General features: G+C 38.7%; 1 protein-coding gene across 6 annotated transcripts in view; it reads right to left on the minus strand.

Annotated features, from left to right (window-relative positions):
* Positions 1 to 22899, minus strand: part of ITSN2 (intersectin 2) — a 155570-nt gene that overhangs the window by 72935 nt on the left and 59736 nt on the right. For 3 of the 6 annotated variants that reach the window (XM_025353786.1, XM_025353788.1, XM_025353787.1), the window contains 6 exons: positions 22194 to 22456; positions 20965 to 21114; positions 17951 to 18091; positions 15990 to 16077; positions 8547 to 8686; positions 7101 to 7181 (listed from right to left, as the gene is read on the minus strand). In XM_025353786.1, the coding sequence (XP_025209571.1) occupies positions 7101 to 7181; positions 8547 to 8686; positions 15990 to 16077; positions 17951 to 18091; positions 20965 to 21114; positions 22194 to 22456 (863 nt within the window). The remainder of the gene's footprint in view (positions 1 to 7100; positions 7182 to 8546; positions 8687 to 15989; positions 16078 to 17950; positions 18092 to 20964; positions 21115 to 22193; positions 22457 to 22899) is intronic. The other 3 variants (XM_025353792.1, XM_025353789.1, XM_025353790.1) reach the window with 1 other exon arrangement.

Consider the following 22899-nt stretch of genomic DNA (forward strand, 5'->3'; position numbering starts at 1 on the left):
GGAATAAGACTAACAAGGCTTGACTCAGGCTCTGTATACCAGCTGTATAACCTTAGGAAAGTTATTTTATAGTTTCCTCATCACTAAAATGAGGTTAATTATAGTGCAAGGGTGTCCAATCTTTTAGCTTCCCTGGGCCACATGTAAAGAGGAAAAATTGTCTTGTGCCACATGTAAAATACACTAACAACAGCTGATGAGCTAAAAATAAATACATAAATAAATGAAATTGCAAAAAAAAATCTCACAAAGTTTTAAGAAAGTTTACAAATTTGTGTAGGGCTGCATTCAAAGCCGTCCTGGGCCGCATGTGCAGGTTGGGGAAGCTTGTTATGATACATGCCTCACAGAGTTGTTGTGAGGATAAAATGAGTTATCTCCATTTTACTAAGTATTCCCTTACTAATCCCATTCCCTCCAGTGTCAGAGTTAATGAGCTTCCTCGTGCCATTCTGTATATTCCTCTATCATAGTGTTTTCCAACTATATGATTGCCTCCTCCACTAAAGTGAGTTTCTTGACAACAAGACTGTCTTTCATCAAGGTGTCTCCAGCCAACAGAGAACATAGTACAATATGGATATTTAGTACTTATTGGACAAATGAAAAATGCATAAACAATAGTATATGCAAATTAGTAAGATTTGGAGAGCACCACAAAGCTTGCCAAGTATTTCTTCTACTTGACTATGGTGATGTAAAAATTCCTATCTTTAGACCTATTCCTCTGGGTTAAGTCACTACTTTCAGAAGGTCCTTGTAAAAATAAACCAATCAGAATTCATTAAGAGTTGTTCTCAATCTTTTTTTTTTTTTTTTGAGATGGAGTCTCACTCTGTCGCCCAGGCTGGAGTGCAGTAGCACGATCTCAGCTCACTGCAACCTCCACCTCCCGGGTTCAAGCAATTCTCCTGCCTCAGCCTCCTGAGTAGCTGGGATTACAGGCTCATGCCACCATGCCTGGCTAATTTTTGCATTTTTAGTAGAGATGGGGTTTTAACATGTTGGCCAGGCTGGTCGTGAACTCCTGAGCTCAGGCAATCTGCCTGCCTCGGCCTCCCAAAAGGCCAAGATTACAGGCGTGAGCCACTGCGCCCAGCCAAGTTGTTCTCAATCTTAATAGAATGACAGATTATCTCCTTCACATTAAGGAACCTCTATTACTAGTTTGCTAATAAGTTTTGCTTTTAAAATCATGAATGGATATTAGGCGGGTGGCTCACGAGGTCAGGAGATTGAGACCATCCTGGCTAACACAGTGAAACCCCGTCTCTACTAAAAAAAAATACAAAAAACTAGCTGGGCATGGTGGTGGGCGCCTGTAGTCCCAGCTACTCGGGAGGCTGAGGCAGGAGAATGGTGTGAACCCGGGAGGCAGAGCTTGCAGTGAGCCGAGATCGCGCCACTGCACTCCAGCCTGGGCGACAGAGCGAGACTCCACCTCAAAAACAAGAACAAAAACAAAACAAAAAACCTTTCCTGTATCTAATGAGATGAGCATAATCTTTTTCTCCTTTAGTCTGTTTATATAGTAAATTACATTAAACTTTTCTGTACGTTAAATCATCTTTGTATGGTTGAGGTAAATCCAACTTGGTCATGGTGGGTTATGCCACCTGGAGGGGTATTACTAACGCAGATTACCCCAGATCCTTGGAAGCAGAGGGTTAAGACCTAACTCATTGAAGGAAACCACAATTCTACCATTAACAAAACACTAAAGATATTTTGGAGATTCTGACAGCCCCTTTCTTAAGAAGAGTGGGGGAAGATAATCTTCTTTTTTCACAAATAACAAAAATATTTGTATATTTGTATATAAGAGTTTACAAAGCATTTTCATCTACATGCTATTTCATTTAATCATAAGACTCTGCAAAGAAGACAGGCAGATAATGTCAGCTTGTTTTGCAAAGGATGAAAGCAAAATTTGGAGGGTAAATGACAAATCGTTACACAACTGGCAGGTGGCATGGATAAGACTAGAGTTTACTTTTTTAGATTCCTAGGCCAGTACAGTTTTCATTGCACTTCACTGCTAAAGATGTGTGAATATTTTCTCTCTTTTTTTTTTTTTTTTTTTGAGACGGAGTCTCGCTCTGTTGCCCAGGCTGGAGTGCAGCGGTATAATCTCACCTCACTGCAACCTCCGCCTCCTGGGTTCAAGTGATTCTCCTGCCTCAGTCTCCCAAGTAGCTGGGACTATAGGCACCTGCCACCATGCCCGGCTTTTTGTATTTTTAGTAGAGATGAGGTTTCACTATGTTGGCCAGGCTGGTCTCAAACTCCTGATCTCATGATCTGCCTGCCTTGGCCTCCCAAAGTGTTGGGATTACAGGCATGAGCCAGAGCACCTGGCCAGATGTGTAAATTTTCTTAATGGTATAATGGCCTGTCAAATGTCTCACTTTTGAATCCACTGGCTTTTTTATTTGTCTTGGTATAACTTAAGCAAGAGTAAAAATTATTGATTCTGTACATGCATATTGCAGGTTCCAGTAAAACATAACATTCTAAGATAAATAATTTTAAATATTTTACTTCTGTTGTCACTACAAGTAGCCTAAAGGAGCAATTAACCCAGGTGCTCTATCACAAAGGACCACAGCATTAGAACTAAGTGCCTGTCCTCCTCCAACACTATCAGGACCAATTCCATCTCACCTACTGATTAGACACAGCCTTTCTTCTCATTCCTTATCCCCTGAATTCTTATCTCTACAGTGCTGTTTATCCCTTAACGTGACCCAATCCCCTACTCATTCTCTCCTTAAACCTCTCCACTCTCCTAGAACTTCCTCTATGTGATCAGGAAACTATCACATAGCTACCAATCTTCTCTGAACGAAAATTCTCTTACCTCTTCGCCTTCTTGGCTGACCCCTCGGAATACCACTTTTCCGCTAGTCCTCTCTCAGTTTATTATCATATACTCCATTTACATCAGGGTCAGAAGATAACTACAGTATTTTCCTTGCTCTTCATTGCCACTTTCAGATGGTTATTTCCCCCTCACTCTTACCAACTACATGCTTTTCTGGGGCTCCTACCATCCAGCAATACCATTCTCTCCTTCCTTTTTATTGTCATCTATTAGTCACCTGGTCATTCACTCACCTCACTGTTCTCCAAGTCTTTGACATCCACATAAACGATGCACTCAAAACCTCAACTCTCAGGCTGATCTCTTCATCAATGACCTTTTTAACTCTACTTAATCCATCATTCCCATTATTACACCCTGAGTCTTACTATAATCAGAAACAGAACTACCACTGACCAAATACCCCATTCTTCAAACGTAAGTTCTTACCCTTCGAACTTTTCTTACACCTGGTACATCTATATCAATAGGGTTGGTTGGTTTGTTTCTTTTTTCTGAGACAGAGTTCTGCTCTTGTTGCCCTGGTTGGAGTGCAGTGGCGTGATCTTGACTCACTGCAACCTCCACCTCCCAGATTCAAGCAATTCTTCTGCCCGGGTAGCTGGGATTAAAGGCGCGCACCACCACACCCAGCTACTTTTTTGTATTTTTGGTAGAGACAGGGTTTCATCATGTTGGACAGGCTGGTCTCGAACTACTGACCTCAGGTGATCCACCTGCCTCGACCTCCCAAAGTGCAGGGATTACAGGCATGAGCCACCACGCCCGGCCATCAGTAGGTTTTCAACCTCACTGAGACCATTCTGTTGACTCCCATCATTCTCTCTCTTTATTAATACCTCCCTCCTCTCTTCACATCCTTCATGTCTAGCTCATGTTTCAGAGTTCATCTTCATCATAATGTTTTTGTCAAATCTGTAACTCTTTTGTCCTTCTCTCTTTGTGCACGTCCATTAAAACCCCAAACCTGTAGGAACCATGAACCTATTTCATCAGCTTTCTCTGTGCTTATACCTAAACAGCTGAACATTGGTGAGGAAAAATCATACAATTAGGCATACTGTTTTCAATTTAAATACATCACCTCCAACTTCAAATAGACATTCAACATTGCTCAGCACACTTAGGTTTTCCTCTACTAAGCTTACATATCTGCACTGAAATGTCTATTTCATGCCTATTTCTCTCCTGAAACTTAATAATCTTCCATCCATTCTCCTCACTACCAGCTATAAACCTTGCCTCATTAGGCCATCAGACTACAGCTCTCTCATCTTTCCATCTCAAAAAATCAATAGCACTTCCAGCATCCCCACCCCTCTTCTTCTGGCCTAGGTTGAGTTATATCATGTCCTCCTCTACCCAGGAAGATTCTTTCTGATAGTTCAACTTACTTCTGATTTTAAGTCTTGAAGCTGTCGGTAAGGCAGGGGGCCAGTGAAGTACTGGGTAGAGAAAGGCGGGTTCCTGGCTAGGGCTTCACCCTCAGGCCTCTGCCCATGAACCTAGGTGAGGACAGGCACTCCTGCCTTCGCACCCAAATGTTGCATCTTCTAAGACCACTCTGGCCTGCCACACCCCCATCCTGTGCCTATAAAAACCCAAGATCCTAGAAAGGCAGAGACATAAGCAGCTGGATGTCGTGAGGAACACATCGGCAGAAGATGACACAAGAAGAGCTGGTCATCAAGAGCACGCCGGTGGAAGAGCATGTCAACAGGCACCGGCAGGCCAGCAGGCCACTGACCAGAGGAACAGCGCAGAGTTTGGCCAAAGCAGTCAGAGAAGTCAGGTTGCGGCCCGACTCCAAGGTAAAACCATCCCCCTTCTGTCTCCCCCATCTGCTGAGAGCTACTTCTACTCAATAAAACCCTGTATTCATTCTCCAAGCCCACATGTGATCCAATTCTTCCAGTACACCAAGGCAAGAAACCCTGGGATACAGAAATCCCTCTGTTCTGTCCTTGTGATAAGGAAGGGGGTCTGACTGAGCTGGGCAACACAAACCGCCTATAGACAGCAAACTAAAAAAACACCCTGTAACACACCCCCACTGGGGCTTCAGCTGTAAACATTCACCCCTAGACACTGCCCTGGGGTCAGAGCCCCACAGCCTGCCCATCTGTATGTTCCCCTAGAGGTTTGAGCAGGGGATACTGAAGAAGTGAGCCACACCCCCATCACTTGCCCTTCGAGCGGGACAAGGGAACCTTTCCTGTTTCACTGTCAACTTCCTACTCTCTACCACAAATTTAACTGCATTCATATCCATCTTCTCCCCATATGTTACACTGAAAGTATTCTTTTTATCCATTCTTTAATCTGTGCTCTCCATTCTATCTTAATCTGCTTCTTCAGGGACTTTGCTCCATCAATTACCACAATCTCAATCTTTCTCTCTTTCCCCTGCCTCCTCCTCCTTTCTTTTCTCTTTACTATTTCCTTCAAGTCTTTCTTAAAAAACAAACAAAAAAAAAGGTTTTCCTTTGACCCTCATGCTTTTTTCTTTTCATTCTAAGAGTTGCTGCTACTCACTTAACCCTTCCTCAACTCTCACTCATTCCTGATCCACTGCAATCCAGCTTCTGCTTATCACTTAAGTGAAATGGCACTTTTAGTAAGGTCTTCAAAAGTTTCCTTTTGACAAATTCAATGGATATTTTTCTTTTTCTTTTTTTTTTTTTTTGAGACCGAGTTTTGCTTTTGTTGACCAGGCTAGAGTGCAATGGCATGATCTCAGCTCACAGCAACCTCCGCCTCCCAGGTTCAAGCGATTCTCCTGTCTCAGTTTCCTCAGTAGCTGGGATTATAGGCACCCGCCACTATGCCCGGGTAATTTTTTGTATTTTTAGTAGAGACAGGTTTTCACCATGTTGGCCACGTTGGTCTCGAACTCCTGACCTCAGGTGATCCGCTCACCTTGGCCTCCCAAAGTGCTGGGATTACAGGCATGAGCCACAGCACCCGGCCAATATTTTTTAGTACTATGTTAACTAATAACTCTATGATTTCCCAGTGACTGCAGAAGACCTCTTTTCTCACTTTCTGTGACAACACAGTCTCCTGACTGCTCTGGCAGTATAGATTTCATATCTCTTTAGTTTCCTAAATTGCTCTGATGAAAGTATCAATAAGCAGTGTAAGTCTGGAAGGCAGGAAGCAGAAGGAACAAAGTAAAACAAGGGACAAGAATAACTGCTGGCCTGTGGAGAATCAAATGCTAACTGAAAGAATTAGACTATGTGAGGGAGAAGAGTCCACAAATCATCATTAAATTTCACTTTACAGATGAAGAAACTTAGTTTAGTTTCTATGCAATCCGTAGCAAAAGTTTAAAAATCATATAATCTGGTCATTCATGCCATAACCATAAAGGCTAAAATATGGGTCCCTTGCTGCTACCATCTTTCCAATTTGCCCTACCTTTGCTCAGGTAACAAATGAACTCTACTTATCATGTTTCTGTCTTCACTGTGGAATATATATGCAAACAGGCAACTGCCCTATTGCCATCCATTTTAGTACTGAGTACAATGTGTAGTCAAAATCTGCTAGAGTCAGCAAGCAGTAAACATAAACCACATTTCTTTAAGCTCTATTAAAATATGAATTTATTGACCATTTTAAATACTCTGTATGTTATACATGGCGAAGATAACTATTTACATAATTTAAACATTTTTATTTGATGTGCAAGCATGTCTAAATATGAGCCTGGTAACTAGACCTGACTAAAGTTGCCCCTGCATTATTGGTTCTTTAAAATTGTCCTTATAACAGTATTAGGAAGCAGCTTGGTGCATATATGACATAAACTTGCCCTAGATTTCATAAAGTATTAAGTTTTATTTTAAACATTGATTTTCAGTGATATGGGTAAGTGATTTAATCTCACATTTTCCTTTGAATTGAGTTAGTAATCATCTTATCACTTAACCCACTCACAGGGATGTTGTAAAGGAACCAGGTTATATTTCTAAGTGTCCTGGGCTTCTTTGGAGAAAGGTTACTGTGGGCAACCTTACTGATTTCTGGCATTAGACTTGAACAGGCAGTTAGACAGCAGAAGGATATTCAAGCAAGCAGAAAGAAAAAGGTTTATATTGTATATGTTATTTCAAACAAAGATACTCAGATAAAGGCAAATAATAGTCTAGTTTTAAAAAAAAAACAGTAAAGTAACTCAAAGAAAAGAAGCTAGATATTAGAAAATAACCTTAAGTAAGAGGAAGAGGTTGTTGAGACAGCTTAGCAGAGACAAAAGGCACTGAAGAACAGAGTCATCCATATTCCCACACTGTAAGATAAGGCAGATAAAAAGCCAATTAAACTATGTACAGATTTTTTTAATTAAAATTTTTTTTTTTTTTTTTGAGACGGAGTCTCACTCTGTCGCCAGGCTGGAGTGCAGTGGTGTCATCTCGGCTCACTGCAACCTCCACCTCCTGGGTTCAAGCGATTCTCCTGCCTCAGCCTCCCAAGTAGCTGGGACTACAGGTGCATGCCACCACGCCCGGCTAATTTTTGTATTTTTAGTAGAGACGGGGTTTTACCATGTTGGCCAGGCTGGTCTCGATCTCTTGACCTCGTGATCCGCCCGCCTCGGCCTCCCAAAGTGCTGGGATTACAGGCGTGAGCCACTGCGCCCAGTTACGTAGATTTTTTAAAGAAATAATATAGGGAAGATAAGTTGGCTGGCCTGTCTAACCAGCAATGACAAATGATTTCGTTTTCTACAAAATTTTTTTCTACTGAATATATGCTTGTGCAAAGTGTATTAACATTGTTCACCTCAAATTCCCCTTCCTTACCTGAAGCCACCATGTTGTCCTTTCTTTAGCATGCTGTTTACTCTGTATTTGGTGTTAATGTTATTCTAAATAAGTCAGCATGATAAAAGCCATATGAAGAGAGAGATTTCTTATACAAAAGCTTTATGAAAAGCTTTATTTCTTACAGAGAATACTTTACGCTCTGGAAACTTTATATTGTTAGCAAGGAATAACTGAGACTATTCCCAAATTTACATTATATGCCATGAGTCTGGTTTTTAGTTTCTTTCATAGGTATAGCTTCAGTATACAATGAATACTGTGGTGAATGATATGAAGACAGTCTATGTTTTGGACATCTGCTCTGCCACTGCGGCAAATAAAGAAACATTAACTTGCTTTTCATGCAAAGTTCATAGTGCCAGATTCTGTTTTAGATTCCATTGATTATTGCATTATTTAACAAAGGTTAATTAAATTACACTTAACAAGGAAACAAAAGAAAAACTGTGTTGAAAGAGCCTCTACCACCTGAATTATTTCAAATTTTCCATATTTCCCATTTCTGAAAATTGCCTAGGATCACGTTGGCTGAGATCAGTTCTGTCATACTGACAAAGGCAATTGTTCTGGAAATGTATAGATGCCAATACAAACAGCACATAGTCATCAAAAACTGGAAACTGTGATAAAGTATATGTTTAGTTATATGACACTATGTCATATAACTAGAACATTAAAAAGTCTTGAAATTCTTGTATTGTTGAAATTATAAAATAAATTATGAAAATGTAATACATATAATAGCTTTAGCTATTTATTCTATTAAATCAAAATAATGAAGGTAAGAAGTTAGTTACCTAAAAATAAATAGTATCAAAAATAAATACCTTTAGTTGATTGTTATAAGAATCCATTTCTGATAGCTTAGATGCAGTTTCTTTTTCAAGAGCATCTAATTGTTCTTTAAGTCTTTGGCATAATTCTTGCTTTTCTAATGATTTTTTATGAAGTAAACTGACCCCTGAATCTGAAAAACAAACATCAGACAGTTTACATTTTGTAGAAGTTCATATGTTATTACCAGCATGCCATTTACTGTTTGGTCAAATTGATGTAACTAGACCAACACGAAGGATGTATACCCATAATGTAGACCAGTACAAGAGAAAACAGTTGTTATTTCCACTTCCCAGATTATATGCTGGAAAGAGCATCAGAGGAAATGGTTATAAGCCTTGGTTCTCCATTCAAAAGGACTAGGACTTGAAGTGCAATTCTACTTTAGGAAAAATACTTCACCAATCTAATCCTCAGGTTTTTCATCTGTACAATGAGCATCATACTACATTAAATGAGGTGATGGATATAAAGCCATTGTATACTCTGGCCCACAGTTAATATTCAATTAATAGAAGCTATAGTTAAAGTAGCTTTCCATTTATTCTTAGTGCTCCCAAGAACAGGGAAATATTCACAGCAAAGATTTAATAAGTATTACTAACTGGATTATTTAGTAACATTATTTTAGGAGGTAAGAACAGAAGGTTTCATTTTATATTATCTTTTTTTTACATATTCATGCAGGGACGAAGAAACCAGATGGAAATATATAATGCAGAATACATTACAATAAATTAAAATAGCAATATTATCTATTTAAATGCCTATTTTTAACTTTATCATATTTTTAAAGTACAGAAGTACAAAATTTAAATAAAATGAAACATATAGAGTAAAAAATTAAAAGGCCTCCATCCCAACTGCAAGTTCATCCCCCTTTTAGGCATTTATATTTAGATGTGTACATATTCGACTTTTATTTCCATGGGTTTTAATAGAATCATATTGTCTACATTGCTGTGCAACTTGTTTTGAATTTAATAAGATACCTTATCGATCAGGACAAATAATCTAGTTCATCCTTTTAAATTGCTCCATGAGAGTCTACATTATGGCTACTGCATAATTTATATTATCATCTTTCTGACTGGTATGAGTAGATGTGGGTCTGTACCCACTGATCAACACCTACCCATTTCCACCTCCCTCTAACCCCTGGTAACCACTCTTCTATTCTCAGTTTCCGTATAGGAATTCAACTTTTTTAGATTTTACATGTAAGTCAGGTCATGCAGTATTTGTCTTTCTGTAACTGACTTACTGCATTTAGCATAAGGGAGTGCAAATATCTCTTTGAGATGGTAATTGTTTCCTTTGAATATATATTCAGAAGTGAGACTGCTGTATCATACAAGAGCTTAATTTTTTTTAGAAACCTTCATACTGTTTTCCATAACAGCTATACCAATTTACATTCCTCTAACAGTGTACATGGGTTCCCTTGTCCCCCCTCACTACCACTCGTTATCTCTGATCTTTTTGATAACAGCCATCCTAACAGGTGTGAGGTGATATTATATTTCAGTGTGGTTTAGATATGCATTTCCCTGATGATTAATGTTGAGTACCTTTTAAAGTACCTCTTTACCATTTTTAAGTCTTCTTTGGAGAAATGTCCACTCAGGTCCTTTGCCCATTTTGAAATTGGGTTTTTTGATTTTTGGTATTGAGTTATATATATTCCTTGTATTTTGGATATAAACCACTTATCAGATATATGGCTCACAAGTATTTTCTCCCATCCCATAGACTGCCTTTTCATCTTGTTGTTTCCTTTACTGTGCAGAAGCTTTTTAGTTTGATGTAGTCCCACTTGTTCATTTTTGTTTCCTGAACTTTTGGAGTAATATCCAAAAAATCATTGCCAAGCTCAACGTCAAGAGCTTTTGTCTATGTTTTCTTCTAGGAGCTTTATGGTTTCATGTCTTATGTTTAATTCATTTTGAGCTGATTTTTGAGTATGGTATAAGATAAGAGTCCAATTTCATTCTTTTGCAGGTGGATATCCAGTTTTCCCAATACCGTTTATCGAAGAGGCTATCCTTTTCCCATTGTGTCTTCTTGACACCCTTGTCAAAAATTAGTTGACCATATATACTTGGGTTTATTTTTGGGCTATTCTATTTCATAAGTCTATATGTCTCATAACTGAGAAAAAATTGTATATATTGTATGCATGTTGTTTTGAAATATGTATACATTGTAAAATGGCTAAATTGAGCTGATTAACGTATGCATATTTGAGCTGATTAACATAATGTATATGTTAATTAGCTGGGCTCTCTATTCTATTCCATAAGTCTGTCTTTTGTACTCAACAATTAAAAAATGTATATATAGTATGCATGTTGTTCTGAAATATGTATACATTGTAAAATGGCTAAATTGAGCTAATTAACTTATGCATTACCTCACATACTTACCATTTTTGTGGTGAGAACACTTAAAATCTATTCTCTTAGCAACTTTCAAGAATACAATGCACTGTTATTAACTATAGTCACCAGGTTGTACAATAGATTTCTTGAACTTATTCCTCCTATCTAATTGAAATGTTGATTTCCTCTGAGCAAACTCCCAGTGATCCCCTTTTCTCCCACCAGCTCTGGTAGCCACCATTCTATTCTCTACTTTTATGGATAAATATACACACTCCACAAATAAATGAAATCATATCGTATTTGTCTTCTGTGCCTGGCTTATTTTGCTTAATGTAACATCCTGCAGGTTCACCCATGTTGCCCCTATGTCTGTCTTTATGCCAGTACCATACTGTTCTGATTACTATAGCTTCATAATATTTGCAAATAGGCAGTGTGATGCTTCCAACTTTGTTTTTCTTTCTCAAGACTGCTTTGGTTATTTGAAGTCTTCTGTGATTCCATATACATTTTAAAATTGCTTTTTCTATTTCTGTGAAAGTGCTATTGGAATTCTGATAGGGATTGTGTTGAATCTGTATATTGCTTTGGGTAGTACGAATAATTTTAAAAATAGTAATTCTTCCAATACATGAACATGGAGTATCTTTCCATTTATTTATGTCTTTTTCAATTTCTCCCATCAATGTTTTACAGTTTTCAGTTACAGATCTTTCCCCTCCTTGGTCAAATTTATTCCTAAGTATTTAATTATTTTTGATGCCGTCATAAATAACATTGTTTTCTTGGTCTCTTTTTTGAATAGTTATTGGTGTAAAAAATGCAACTGATTTTTGTATGCTGATTTTGTGTCCTACAACTTTACTCAATTCATTTATTAGTTCTAAGTTTTATAGACGTCTTCAGGGTTTTCAACATACAGGATCATGTCATCTGCAAACAGGGATAATTTTACTACTACTTTTACAACTTGAATGTTTTTTATTCCTTTTTCTTGTCTGAGTAGTCTTGCTAGTACTTCCAGTATTATGTTGAACAGAAGTGGTGAAAGTGCATATCCCCACCTCATACCAGATCTTAGATCAAGCGTATCCAACCTATAGGCCGTGGACCGCATGCGGCCCAGGATGGCTTTCAATGGGGTCCAACGCAAATTCATAAACTTTCTTAAAACATTATGAGATTTTTTTTTAGCACTCATCAGCTATTATCAGTGTCAGTGGATTTTATGTGTGGCCCAAGATGATTCTTCTTCCAATGTGATCCAGGGAAGCCAAAAGATTGGACACCCCTGTCTTAGATGAAAAGTCTTTAGTTTCCCCCCATTGATTATGATAGCTGTGAGCTTTTCATAAATGGCCTTTATTATGTTGAAGAAATTTCCTTCTATATCTGTTTTTTTGAGAGTTTTTATCATGAAAGGATGTTAAACTTTGTCAAATACTCATTCTGTTATTTATTGAGATGATCATGTGGTTCATAGATTTTTGTCTTTCATTCTGTTAATGCATACTTTAAATTTTGACAGAAATTGCCAAACTACTATTCCAAAAAGCTGTATCAACTTACGACACCAACAATACCTGTTTCTGCAAACCCTCATCTATACTGGATATTATTAATCTTTTTTTCACTTCTGCTAATTGGCAAAAAAGAAACCTGATTGTTATTTTAATTTATATTTTCTTGATAACCAGTGAAGTCAAAGAAACATCTATCTATGCTTCCGGCCACAGTCTTGAATTGTTAGGTCTTATCCTTTGCCTATATTTTTCTATTGGGATGTCATAATTTTTGATTTGTAGAAGCTCTAAATTCTTGTATTACATGTACTTCAAATTTTTTAGTGTTTATGCTGTCTTTCATTACGACTTTTTCATTTTTATATCATCAAATCTGTAAATAATTTTCTTCATGACTCTATATATTGTTTAAAGAGACTTTCCTCATACCAAGATTATAAAATATTTTCCGGTTTTATAATAGTTTTTCTTAAGTTGTTTTTATGTTTAGCCTGCTAGTTTATCTAGAATTTATTTCTGTACATACAGAGCAGTAAAGAGCTCCCCTGCAATTCTTTCAGATAATCCACTGTCTCCCAAATCACTTACTGAAAGTCCATCTTTTCCCCACTAATGTTAAGTGCCAACTTTATCTTATCCTAAGTTGCCATTCATGCATAGGTTTTTGTCTAGACTCTATTCAATTCCATTGTTCTACTTTTCTATTTCTGATCAATAACAAACTATTTTAGGCACTCTAACTTTCATATCTTATGTTTTGATATCTGATAGGGTTAGTCTCCTCCCCCCTACCAAAGTTTTTCTTTTTCAAGTTTTGCCTAATCTTGTACAGTTTATTTTCTAGATGAATTTGTCAGTTATCTTGCCAAGTTTCATTTAAAGAAACCCAAAAAGAACAGAATATATGAATTAGGAGAGAACTGACATAGTATTCATGTATAATATAATATTAAGCTAGTTCATTTAGGAACACAAAATGTCTCTAGTTACTCAGGAATCTTTATTTTTTGAGACAGAGTCTCACTCTACTGCCCAGGCTGGAGTGCAGTGGCACCATCTCGGCCCACTGCAACCTCTGCCTCCCACGTTCAAGTGATTCTAATGCTTCAGACTTCCGAGTAGCTGAGACCACAGATGCGTGCCACCACCCCTGCTGATTTTTGCATTTTTAATAGTGATGGGGTTTTACCATGTTGGCCAGGCTGGTCTCAAACTCCTGGCTTCAAGTGATCTGCCCACCTCAGCATCTTAAAGTGCTGGGATTACAGGCATGAGTCACAGTGCCCAGCCTATTCAGGAATCTTTCATGTCTATCAGCAAAGTGTTATAGCTGCATATTTCTTCTTCTTCTTCTTTTTTTTTTTTTTGAGACGGAGTCTCCCTCTGTCACCAGGTTACAGTGCAGTGGCGTGACCTCAGCTCACTGCAACCTCTACCTCCCAAGTTCAAGTGATTCTCCTGCCCTTAGCCTCCTGAGTAGCTGGGACTACAGGCATGCACCACCATGCCCAGCTAATTTTTGTATTTTTAGTAGAGACAGCATATCACCATGTTGGCCAGGATTATCTCGATCTCTCGACCTCGTGATCCTCCCGCCTTGGCCTCCCAAAGTGCTAGGATTGCAGGTGTGAGCCACTGCACCTGGCCCATATTTCTTCTTTATTCATAACAATGTATATCACTAATAATGCATATTTTAATACCAAATTTGATGATATATATGAACACTATGTTGGGTAACTGGAAGATAAGACAAAGAACATGGTAGTACAGTGGGCTTTACAGACAGACATGAATTTGACTACTATGATTGCATCATCCTGGGTAACTACTTAATCTCCTGAACCTCAGTTTTCCTGAGCAGCACAATGGGAATAATAACTATACCACAGGGTTATTGTAAAGATTAAAGGAAAGAATGCATCAAAACTGACTTACACAGTGCTTGGCACGTGGCTGGTAATCTTAAATGGCAACTGTTATAGGGAAAGGAATCTAAGGGATACAGGGTACTTTTCAAATCCCAAACAAAAGCTTCCTATTTTAAATTGGACTATGGCTAAATAAATAGGTAACAGCTGCACTGGATTACATTTCACAGAGAAAGAACAGCCCCATCACATCCTCAATAAGAGATATTCTATATTTTATTCACAATTCAAATAGGAACAACGACAACAATGACAATAATAAAGATATATTTCTGCCACTGTGCAGATCAGGTGGGTTGGCTCGCCCTGCCTCTGGAATGCCTGTGTAGGTGTGAGGTGGAGGCTGATATACTTTGAACAGAAAAGAATCAAGTATAAGGAACACTGTCTGAGCAGGGACATGGACAGACCACATCAGTGGAAGGCGGGAGACACAATAAAACTAGTTCACGAGAGTGAACTTTATTTCTGATACTTCTTCCACATGAAGGACCCTGCACTAGCCCAACAATCCCAGCTTCTTTCCTTCCTTTCACTAAATGGTGAGCTCAAGATAAGGACCTAGGAATGTACAGCCTAGACTCCTCCTAGCCCTTGCTCTCTAGAGACTTAACTGCCCACAGGAAACCTGCATTCTACTTTGTTCATGAATTCAGTGTTTTATAGGTGCAACTATACCACCCACAGATAAACCATGCTGCCTAAAATCAGCTTCATCAATAATGAGATAGTGATTTGGTCTCTCATTTATCTTGTTCCTTTGCCTTATTTCTTAATTTGTTCAGAACTTGGGCAAAGAAGGGCATACAATTTACTGAACTTCGTAAACAGCCAAAAGTATAATAAAGAGACCTACAATGGAATAACTGACATGATAGAGACTTAATGAGTGACATTTAGGATACTTTAGTCAGTTGTAACACAACATCTGCAGATTTGCTTTTCTTTAAATAAACCTTGTTTCTGCTACACTTTTATTGGTATGGTATCCAATACAGAGAATTTTTTTCAGTTTTCTCATTGGGACCTGAGCAAAAACAAACAAAGTAACAATCCCATAAATTATCCTGGAATGTTTAGTTCCACCGGTGTCAGAGGGCCAAGATGGTAAAATTCTTTGTATGAAGCACAGAGTTAGATAATACAAAGGGTCTGGGCAGGGCATACCATCCTGCTTAAGCCTATGACTGCTGCATGCTAACACCCTAGAATTCCAGGTGCGGCCCCACCGTAAAGCCTCCTCCTGAACAGGTCTTTAAAATCAGTGCAGGACTTTTCAAAATACACATGTAGTCTTGTGTTAGAGCCAAATTTAGATCTTATAGTCTAATACTTTCTTTGATATTTCAATTATATAAATAAAAATATCATCAAGATATGAAGTCATACCACAATCATTACTATTTTATTTTTATCTACTTTTTATCACTAAAAATGCTCTAACATCTGGGATAATGTTTTTCACATTATTTTTAAACTTACAGGCAAAAAGTGTTATTTATAACAGGATACTTTTTTTAATTTTAAAAAAGTAACAAGGTTACTGACATATTCAGAAAAGGATACAAGTAATCAGACAAACCTTAGAGACTTACCAGGTGTGCTACTGAACTGCATGTTTTTAATTCTTTCATTTAATAATTGCTTCTCAGGTACCAGATAGATAAGCTTATTCTGATACTCCTTTATAAAAAGAAAAAAGAGTACCAGATTAAAATGTTACAATATTGTAAAACAGTTTTTCTGAAAACTTTAAAACAGGATTTACTCATCTTTGAAACTTACTTTAGAAATAATACATAGTTGTAAACTGCTTACAACTTATGAAGCAACTAGAATGAAATTATGCCAAGAAATATTTAAGCCAAAATATATTTTGAGTGACTGGCTGAAATTAAAAGGCAGTGAAGAAAGTCTTTGTAAATGGGGTGTCTAGAAGCCTGCAATTTTCAGATTATTAATGAATGACAGCAGAGCGGAGCTAGATGGTGTGTGTAAGCATGCCATGACACTCCAGGATGAATATGTGTATATCAAAGAGGGACTAAATGCCAGGTGCCGGGTGCGGTGGCTCACACCTGTAATCTCAGCACTTTAGGAGGCCAAGGCAGGTGGATCACTTGAGGAGTTCAAGACCAGCCTGATCAACATGGTGAAACCCCATTTCCACTAAAAATACAAAAATTAGCCAGGCGTGGTGATGGGTGCTTGTAATCCCAGCTACTCAGAAGGCTGAGGCAGGAGAATTGCTTGAGGCTGGGAGGCAGAAGTTGCAGTGAGCTAAGATCATGCCACTGCACTCCAGCCTGGGTGACAGAGGAAAAAAAAAAAAAAAAAGAGGGACTAAAAACTAGGAAAGCAGGTTTAAATCAGATAGAAAATGTTTTTGGCTTTTATCTCTCCTGTAACAAAGCAAAAAGACTGATTAATTGCCAATTCATGCAGTAAGAGAAATTGGATAAGAGAACTCTAGAGATGCAGGCTTCCCCAGCCCCATTCTGCAAATAGTAATTATTGAACCAGAGCCTACTGCACAAGTAAAGAAGAGAATTACCAGGACCCCAAGGGACACATTCAAGTTCTCATCATAATTTTAAAAAGAATAACTTAAAGTCAAAATTTCCTGAAATTAGTAGCAATAACCTTATTTTAATGTATGTCATGGTCTGAATGTTGGTATGTCCCCAACATTCATATGTTGGAACCTAACTCCCAATGCAGTACTATTAAGTAGAGCTTTAGGAGGCTCCACACTCATGAATGAGATGACTGTCCTTATAAAGGAAGTTGAAGGAACTGCCTTACCCTTTCTGCATGTGAAGATTCAGCAAGAAGGCATTAGTTTTAAAGGAGACAGCAAGCCCTCATCCCACACTGAATCTGCCAACACCTTGATCTTGGACTTCTCAGTCTTTAGAACTATGAGTAATAAATTTCTGTTGCTCATAAATTACCCAGTCTAAGGTCTTTTGTTATAGCAAAAGTAATGAATTAAGAATGCATAAACACTGTTAAAGAGTTAAAACTCAAAGTGGTAAATGTCCACTTATATATATATATAAAGCAAAACTTAACCAGATGTGTAGCAGAATTTTAGTTTTAGTAGGTCTATGGACTTCCCGATATTGTATACAGGATTGTGTGTATTTAGATCACAAGTCTATTAGAGACTCAAAGGTTATTAACCCCCAAAACAAAACTCTATTGGAAGAACTGTTTTGTTTTTTGAGATGGATTCTCGCTCTATCACCCATGCTGGAGTACAGTGGTGCGATCTTGGTTCACTGCAACCTCTGCCTCCTGGATTCAAGCAATTCTCCTGCCTCAGTCTCCGGAGTAGCTGGGATTACAGGCATGCGCCACCACACCCAGCTAATTTTTTTGTATTTTTAGTAGAGACGGGATTTCGCCCTGTTGACCAGGCTGGTCTCGAACTCCTGACCTCAAGGGATCCGCTCCCCTCAGCCTCCCAAAGTGCTAGGATTACAGCCATGCTCAGCCCAGAAGAACTATTAATTGTACATGTTTAAGAACAATTTAGCAGCGAAGGGCTTACCTGAAGTTCCTGTTGAAGTTGCTTGATTTCCATAATTTCCAAGTCACACTGCTTATCCAGAACTTCCAGCTCGGTCTTTTGAGTTTGCTTTTTGAGTCGGACATCCTGAAGTCTGCCTGAGATCTGCTGATGTTTGCCGTTCTATAGGAAGATCATATAAATATATAGTAACATAAAATGCTAATAGAAAATGTTTCTACAAGGAGAATAATATTTTTAGTTAAATTTTAAAACGTCAGTTACATTCATATTCATCCTGAAACAAATGCCTAAAACCAGGTGGAATGTGTTTCAGAGTTGTGTCTGTTAACTCAAGTTATTAGTGGGAAACATATTGCCAGAGTGCAAGAGCCCATATGTTAGTATGGGAAAGCAGAAACATAACACATTGAATTTTTTTCTGAATTCAGCATTAATTAGACAATATTAATTAACAATATTAATATCAGAGACACTCTCAAAGAATGATGAGGAGGAATAAATGTTTGCATGTGACGTTCAGCATTACCTTCTCTGAACCTCTATTTCTACCCTAAATATTGCCATCTAATTTCCTCTAATGAAACAGTGCCCAGGAGGAACGTTTTGGCAACAGTTCTGTTCTATACTAATATTCTTCTCCTTTTTTCCTTTTCTTCTGCAAAGAAATCAAACCAAACAGCAGAGATTCTCAATAGGACCTAAGAAGAAGGGTGACATGGGGGGTTATGGGCTGAACTGTGTCCCCCAAAATTCATATGTTAAAGTCCCGAGCCTCAGTACCTCAGAACGTGACAATATTTGGAGACAGGGCCTTTAAAGAGGTGATTAAGGTTAAACAAAGTCATACGGGTGGACCCTAATTCAGTCTAACTGGTGTCCTTATTAGAGGTGGAAATCTGAACACAAAAGGCATCAGAGATAAACACGCTCAGAGAAAAGACCATATAAGGACACAACGAACGATGGCCACCTGCAAGCCACCAAAAGAGGCCTCGCAAGAAACTAAGCCTATGGATACCTTGGTCTTAGATCTTAGGAGCTGTGAAAAAATTAATTTCTGTTGTTTAAGCCACCTAGCCTGCCGTATTTTGTTACAGCAGCCCTACCAAACTAATAGAGTGGAGTGAGGGGAAATGACATCCCTGGTTAAAAATCACTGATGAAAAGTTTTACTGAAGAGTATGTTTCATATTTGAAATACATACACTGAAAGGAATATGTGTATCTATGCTGGAGCTCACATTCTTATCCTCAACATGGGATACGTATAGGCTCTGGACCTTTCCAGACTCTGCACATTCACCTGTTACTGTGCTTCGTGTGATGCACCAATTCTTGAGGGAAAAACAATCAATCTTAAGGTCTCTCCCCATTATATATAGTCAAGATGATACATACATATTAAAATAGTGCAAAGAAGTTAAAAGTTTTTTACAACTGTTTTGTAGTACTCTGGCATGATTAATACTTGTGGTATGTATGTCTATCCATTTGAAGGCATAGAATATCTCTGACTAAAGATATTGTGATGATTTAAAAAGTAATTTTTAATGTAATTCAAGTCATCAACCAAATAAAATGTTATAATCACACAAGATCTAAATCTGGCTCTACTACACGACTAGGTATGCATTTTTGCAAAACCCTACTATATGATCAAGGTAGGCTCATGGGATTCTAGGGTTGTGGCAGAATAGTGCCAGATCTTTTATATCTTCTCACCACGCATTTCAAACAAAGTCTTTTAACAACTTGACCCTCTAACATCTGATTTGTAAAAACTGCTTAGTGGCCAATATTAGCTAAGAACTACAATCCTGCAGAACCGGAATTGTAAGAGATCATTTAAGTCAGCAGTTTCAAATCTGTTGTCTTTTTAATAGTAGAATCTTTTTTTCCCCAAGCAAATCTTGAGTGAAACACCAAGAAAAATAAAGCACATAAATGTCAAGTTTCTCTGTTGTGAAGTGTGGAAAGAGTTGGGGAGAGATCACTGTTCTGCTGCCCAAGCTTCCCCTCTCCTGCCTCTGCTTGGTCCTCCTCAGACCATCTTACAGAGACCAATCTGAAAACTGAAAATCACTCAACTAACACAACTCTTGATTTCATGCAAGGGAAAAGTGAGGCACAGAGAAAGGAAATGTCTTGCCCAGGAGTACATGGTTCATCAGTGTCTGAACTGACGCTACAACATAATTCTCAGCATTCTGAGTCATTATCCTTTTCTCAGTAAACCATATTGTACAGTTTGTTTATATGAAAATGTGACTATTTAATGACATTAAGACATAACTAATTCACGAGAGATTTTAAAACACAATTACATTTTTCTTTTTTTTTTTTTTTTTTGAGATGGCATCTCACTCTTGTCACCCAGGCTGGAGTGCAGTGGCGCGACCTTGGCTCACTACAACCTCCACCTCCTGGGTTCAAGTGATTCTCCTGCCTCAGCCTCCCAAGTAGCTAGGATTACAGGCACCTGCAACCACCCACCACAGCTGGCTAATTGTTTGTTTGTTTGTTTGTTTGAGACGGAGTCTCACTCTGTTGCCCAGGCTCGAGTGCAGTGGCGCCATCTTGGCTCACCGCAGCCTCCACCTCCCAGGTTCCAGTGGTCCTTCTGCCTCAGTGTCCCAAGCAGCTGGGAATACAGGTGCACACCACCACTCCTGGCTAATTTTTGTATTTTTAGTAGAGACGGGGTTTTACTATATTGATCAGGCTGGTCTCGAACTCCTGACCTTGTGATCTGCCTGCCTCAGTCTCCCAAAATGTTGGGATTACAGTGAGCCACCACGCCTGGCCCATGTCCGCCTAATTTTTTTGTATCTTTTTTTTTTTTTAGTAGAGATGGAGTTTCATCATGTTGACCAGGCTGGTTTCAAACTCCTGACCCCAGTTGATCCACTCGCCTTGGCCTCCCAAAGTGCTAGGATTACAGGTGTGAGCCACTGCGCCTGGCCCACAATTACATTTTTCAACAGGTAGCTCTGGCATCATTCAGATAGATTTCACTTAAACTTCAGCCATACCAGTGCTTCCAACTCAAGATGAAGACTCTTCTTTTTAGAGTTTAACCTGACAATTTCTTCTTGTTCTCTATTCTTTTGATTGAGAAGCTCCTGTCGCCGAATTCTCTCCCATTCTAAGCGACGTTGTCGTTCAAGTTCCTGTTTTGCTGCCTGAAAAAAAAGGAATTAAACTTAATTTTTAAATTAAAAATTTTGCATGATTCAAAAACTGGGAAGACAATAGAAGTTAGGCAGAGTTTAGCACTTAGTGGCTATAGTGGCTAAGGGTAGCTAGGCAAATCTAGTTTTATTAATGGGTCTAAAGACTTCCAAAAAAGTGGCTTCATCTATCATATTTTCTGATTTCTTCAAGAGATCTTCCCCCCCCCCCCCCCAGACAGCATCTCGCTCTGTCACCCAGGCTGGAATGCAGTGGCACCACCTTGGCTCACTGCAACCTCCACAGCCTGGGCTCAAGCGATTCTCCTGCCTCAGCCCCCGAAGTAGCTGGGATTACAGCCACATGCCACCATGCCTGGCTAATTTTTGTACTTTTTGTAGAGACGGGGTTTCACCATGTTGCCCAGGTTGGAAGACCATCCTTTTGTTACAGTCATTTTTCTCTTAATAAGTTACAGAATGACTTCATAAATATAAATGTTAACAGGAATAATTTCCCCTCTATTCTGGTATCTGGGGGAAAAAATTCTATTTATATTATTTCAGTGCGCAATAACTTTCTGTGATTCATCCCTGGCCCTTTAAAACACAGCCAGTCCTCCTAAGGACCCTTCTTTCCCAGCAACACTATCCCAAAGGCCTGTGTAAGCCCATCCTCTTGATTCCTCTCTAGAGAGACTTTCAATGCCCCACTCTCATCTTTCTGCCTCTCGAATTCCTTGGACTCTTAATCTGGATCTTAAACTTGCTTTAGTCTAATGACTTGCTCAGCTGGCTAACTAACCTTAGCTCCTCACTCAACTTATGTCTGCAGTCAATCCTCCTTTCATTGAGATATCACCTGCAGAGGATGCTTTCTCTACCACTTACCAGTTCTGAAAACTCCTTATAAGCAAGAAGCCTCTTTTCCTCCTCAAGGGAAGGAAGGATCAGATTTGTATAGGATGAGAACGAAATGATGCAGAGCAAAAGGCAAAACAAAAATTCAAAAATAAGCATTTTTTAATCAAATAAAATACAGTCACTTATTAAATGTAATGATTTTAAGAAATAAAAAATTTAAAAATAACCTCTCGTCTTTCTATCTCTTTTCTCCTTTCTTCCTCTCGTTGTCTCTCCAATTCCCGTTGCTTCTCCAAGCGTTTTTCTAATTCAAGTTGTTTCTTCCATTCTTGTTCTTGTAATTCTCTCTGTTTTCGTTCCCACTCTTCCTTTTCTTTCTGGGCTTTACGTTCTGCCTCCCTCTGTTGCTGCTCCATCAAGGCTTGGCGTCGCTTCTCCAGCTCCATGTTCCCTCGCTCATAGTTGGCTTTCCGTTTGTCCTCAAAAGTAACTGAACAGGGTATGCCATCAGCATCCGCACACATGAACAGCCTACAGAACCTATAATCTAGTTTCTACAATACTTATGCCTTGTGATCATTTGAGTGCTATTAGTATTTGAATACTTCCCCTGAGGATAATTTTAACTCATATCTAAGTGGAAAAATATCTACTTTCTTCAAGGATATTCAATTTTAGAAAATAAAATTTTTAACTTTGAATCCATTCAAGAGAGAAATAATTTTTATAAACTTGCCAATAAAAATACTTTTTTGGCCGGGCGTGGTGGCTCACGCCTGTGATCCCAACACTTTGGGAGGCCAAGGCGGGTGATCACCTAAGGTCAGGAGTTCAAGACCAGCCTGGCCAACATGGTGAAACCCCGTCTCCACTAAAAATACCAAAAATTAGTCAGACATAGTGGTGGGCACCTGAAATCCCAGCTACTCAGGA

The sequence above is a fragment of the Theropithecus gelada genome, chromosome 13 (genome assembly GCF_003255815.1).
Source record: "Theropithecus gelada isolate Dixy chromosome 13, Tgel_1.0, whole genome shotgun sequence".
Classification (NCBI taxonomy): domain Eukaryota; kingdom Metazoa; phylum Chordata; class Mammalia; order Primates; family Cercopithecidae; genus Theropithecus; species Theropithecus gelada.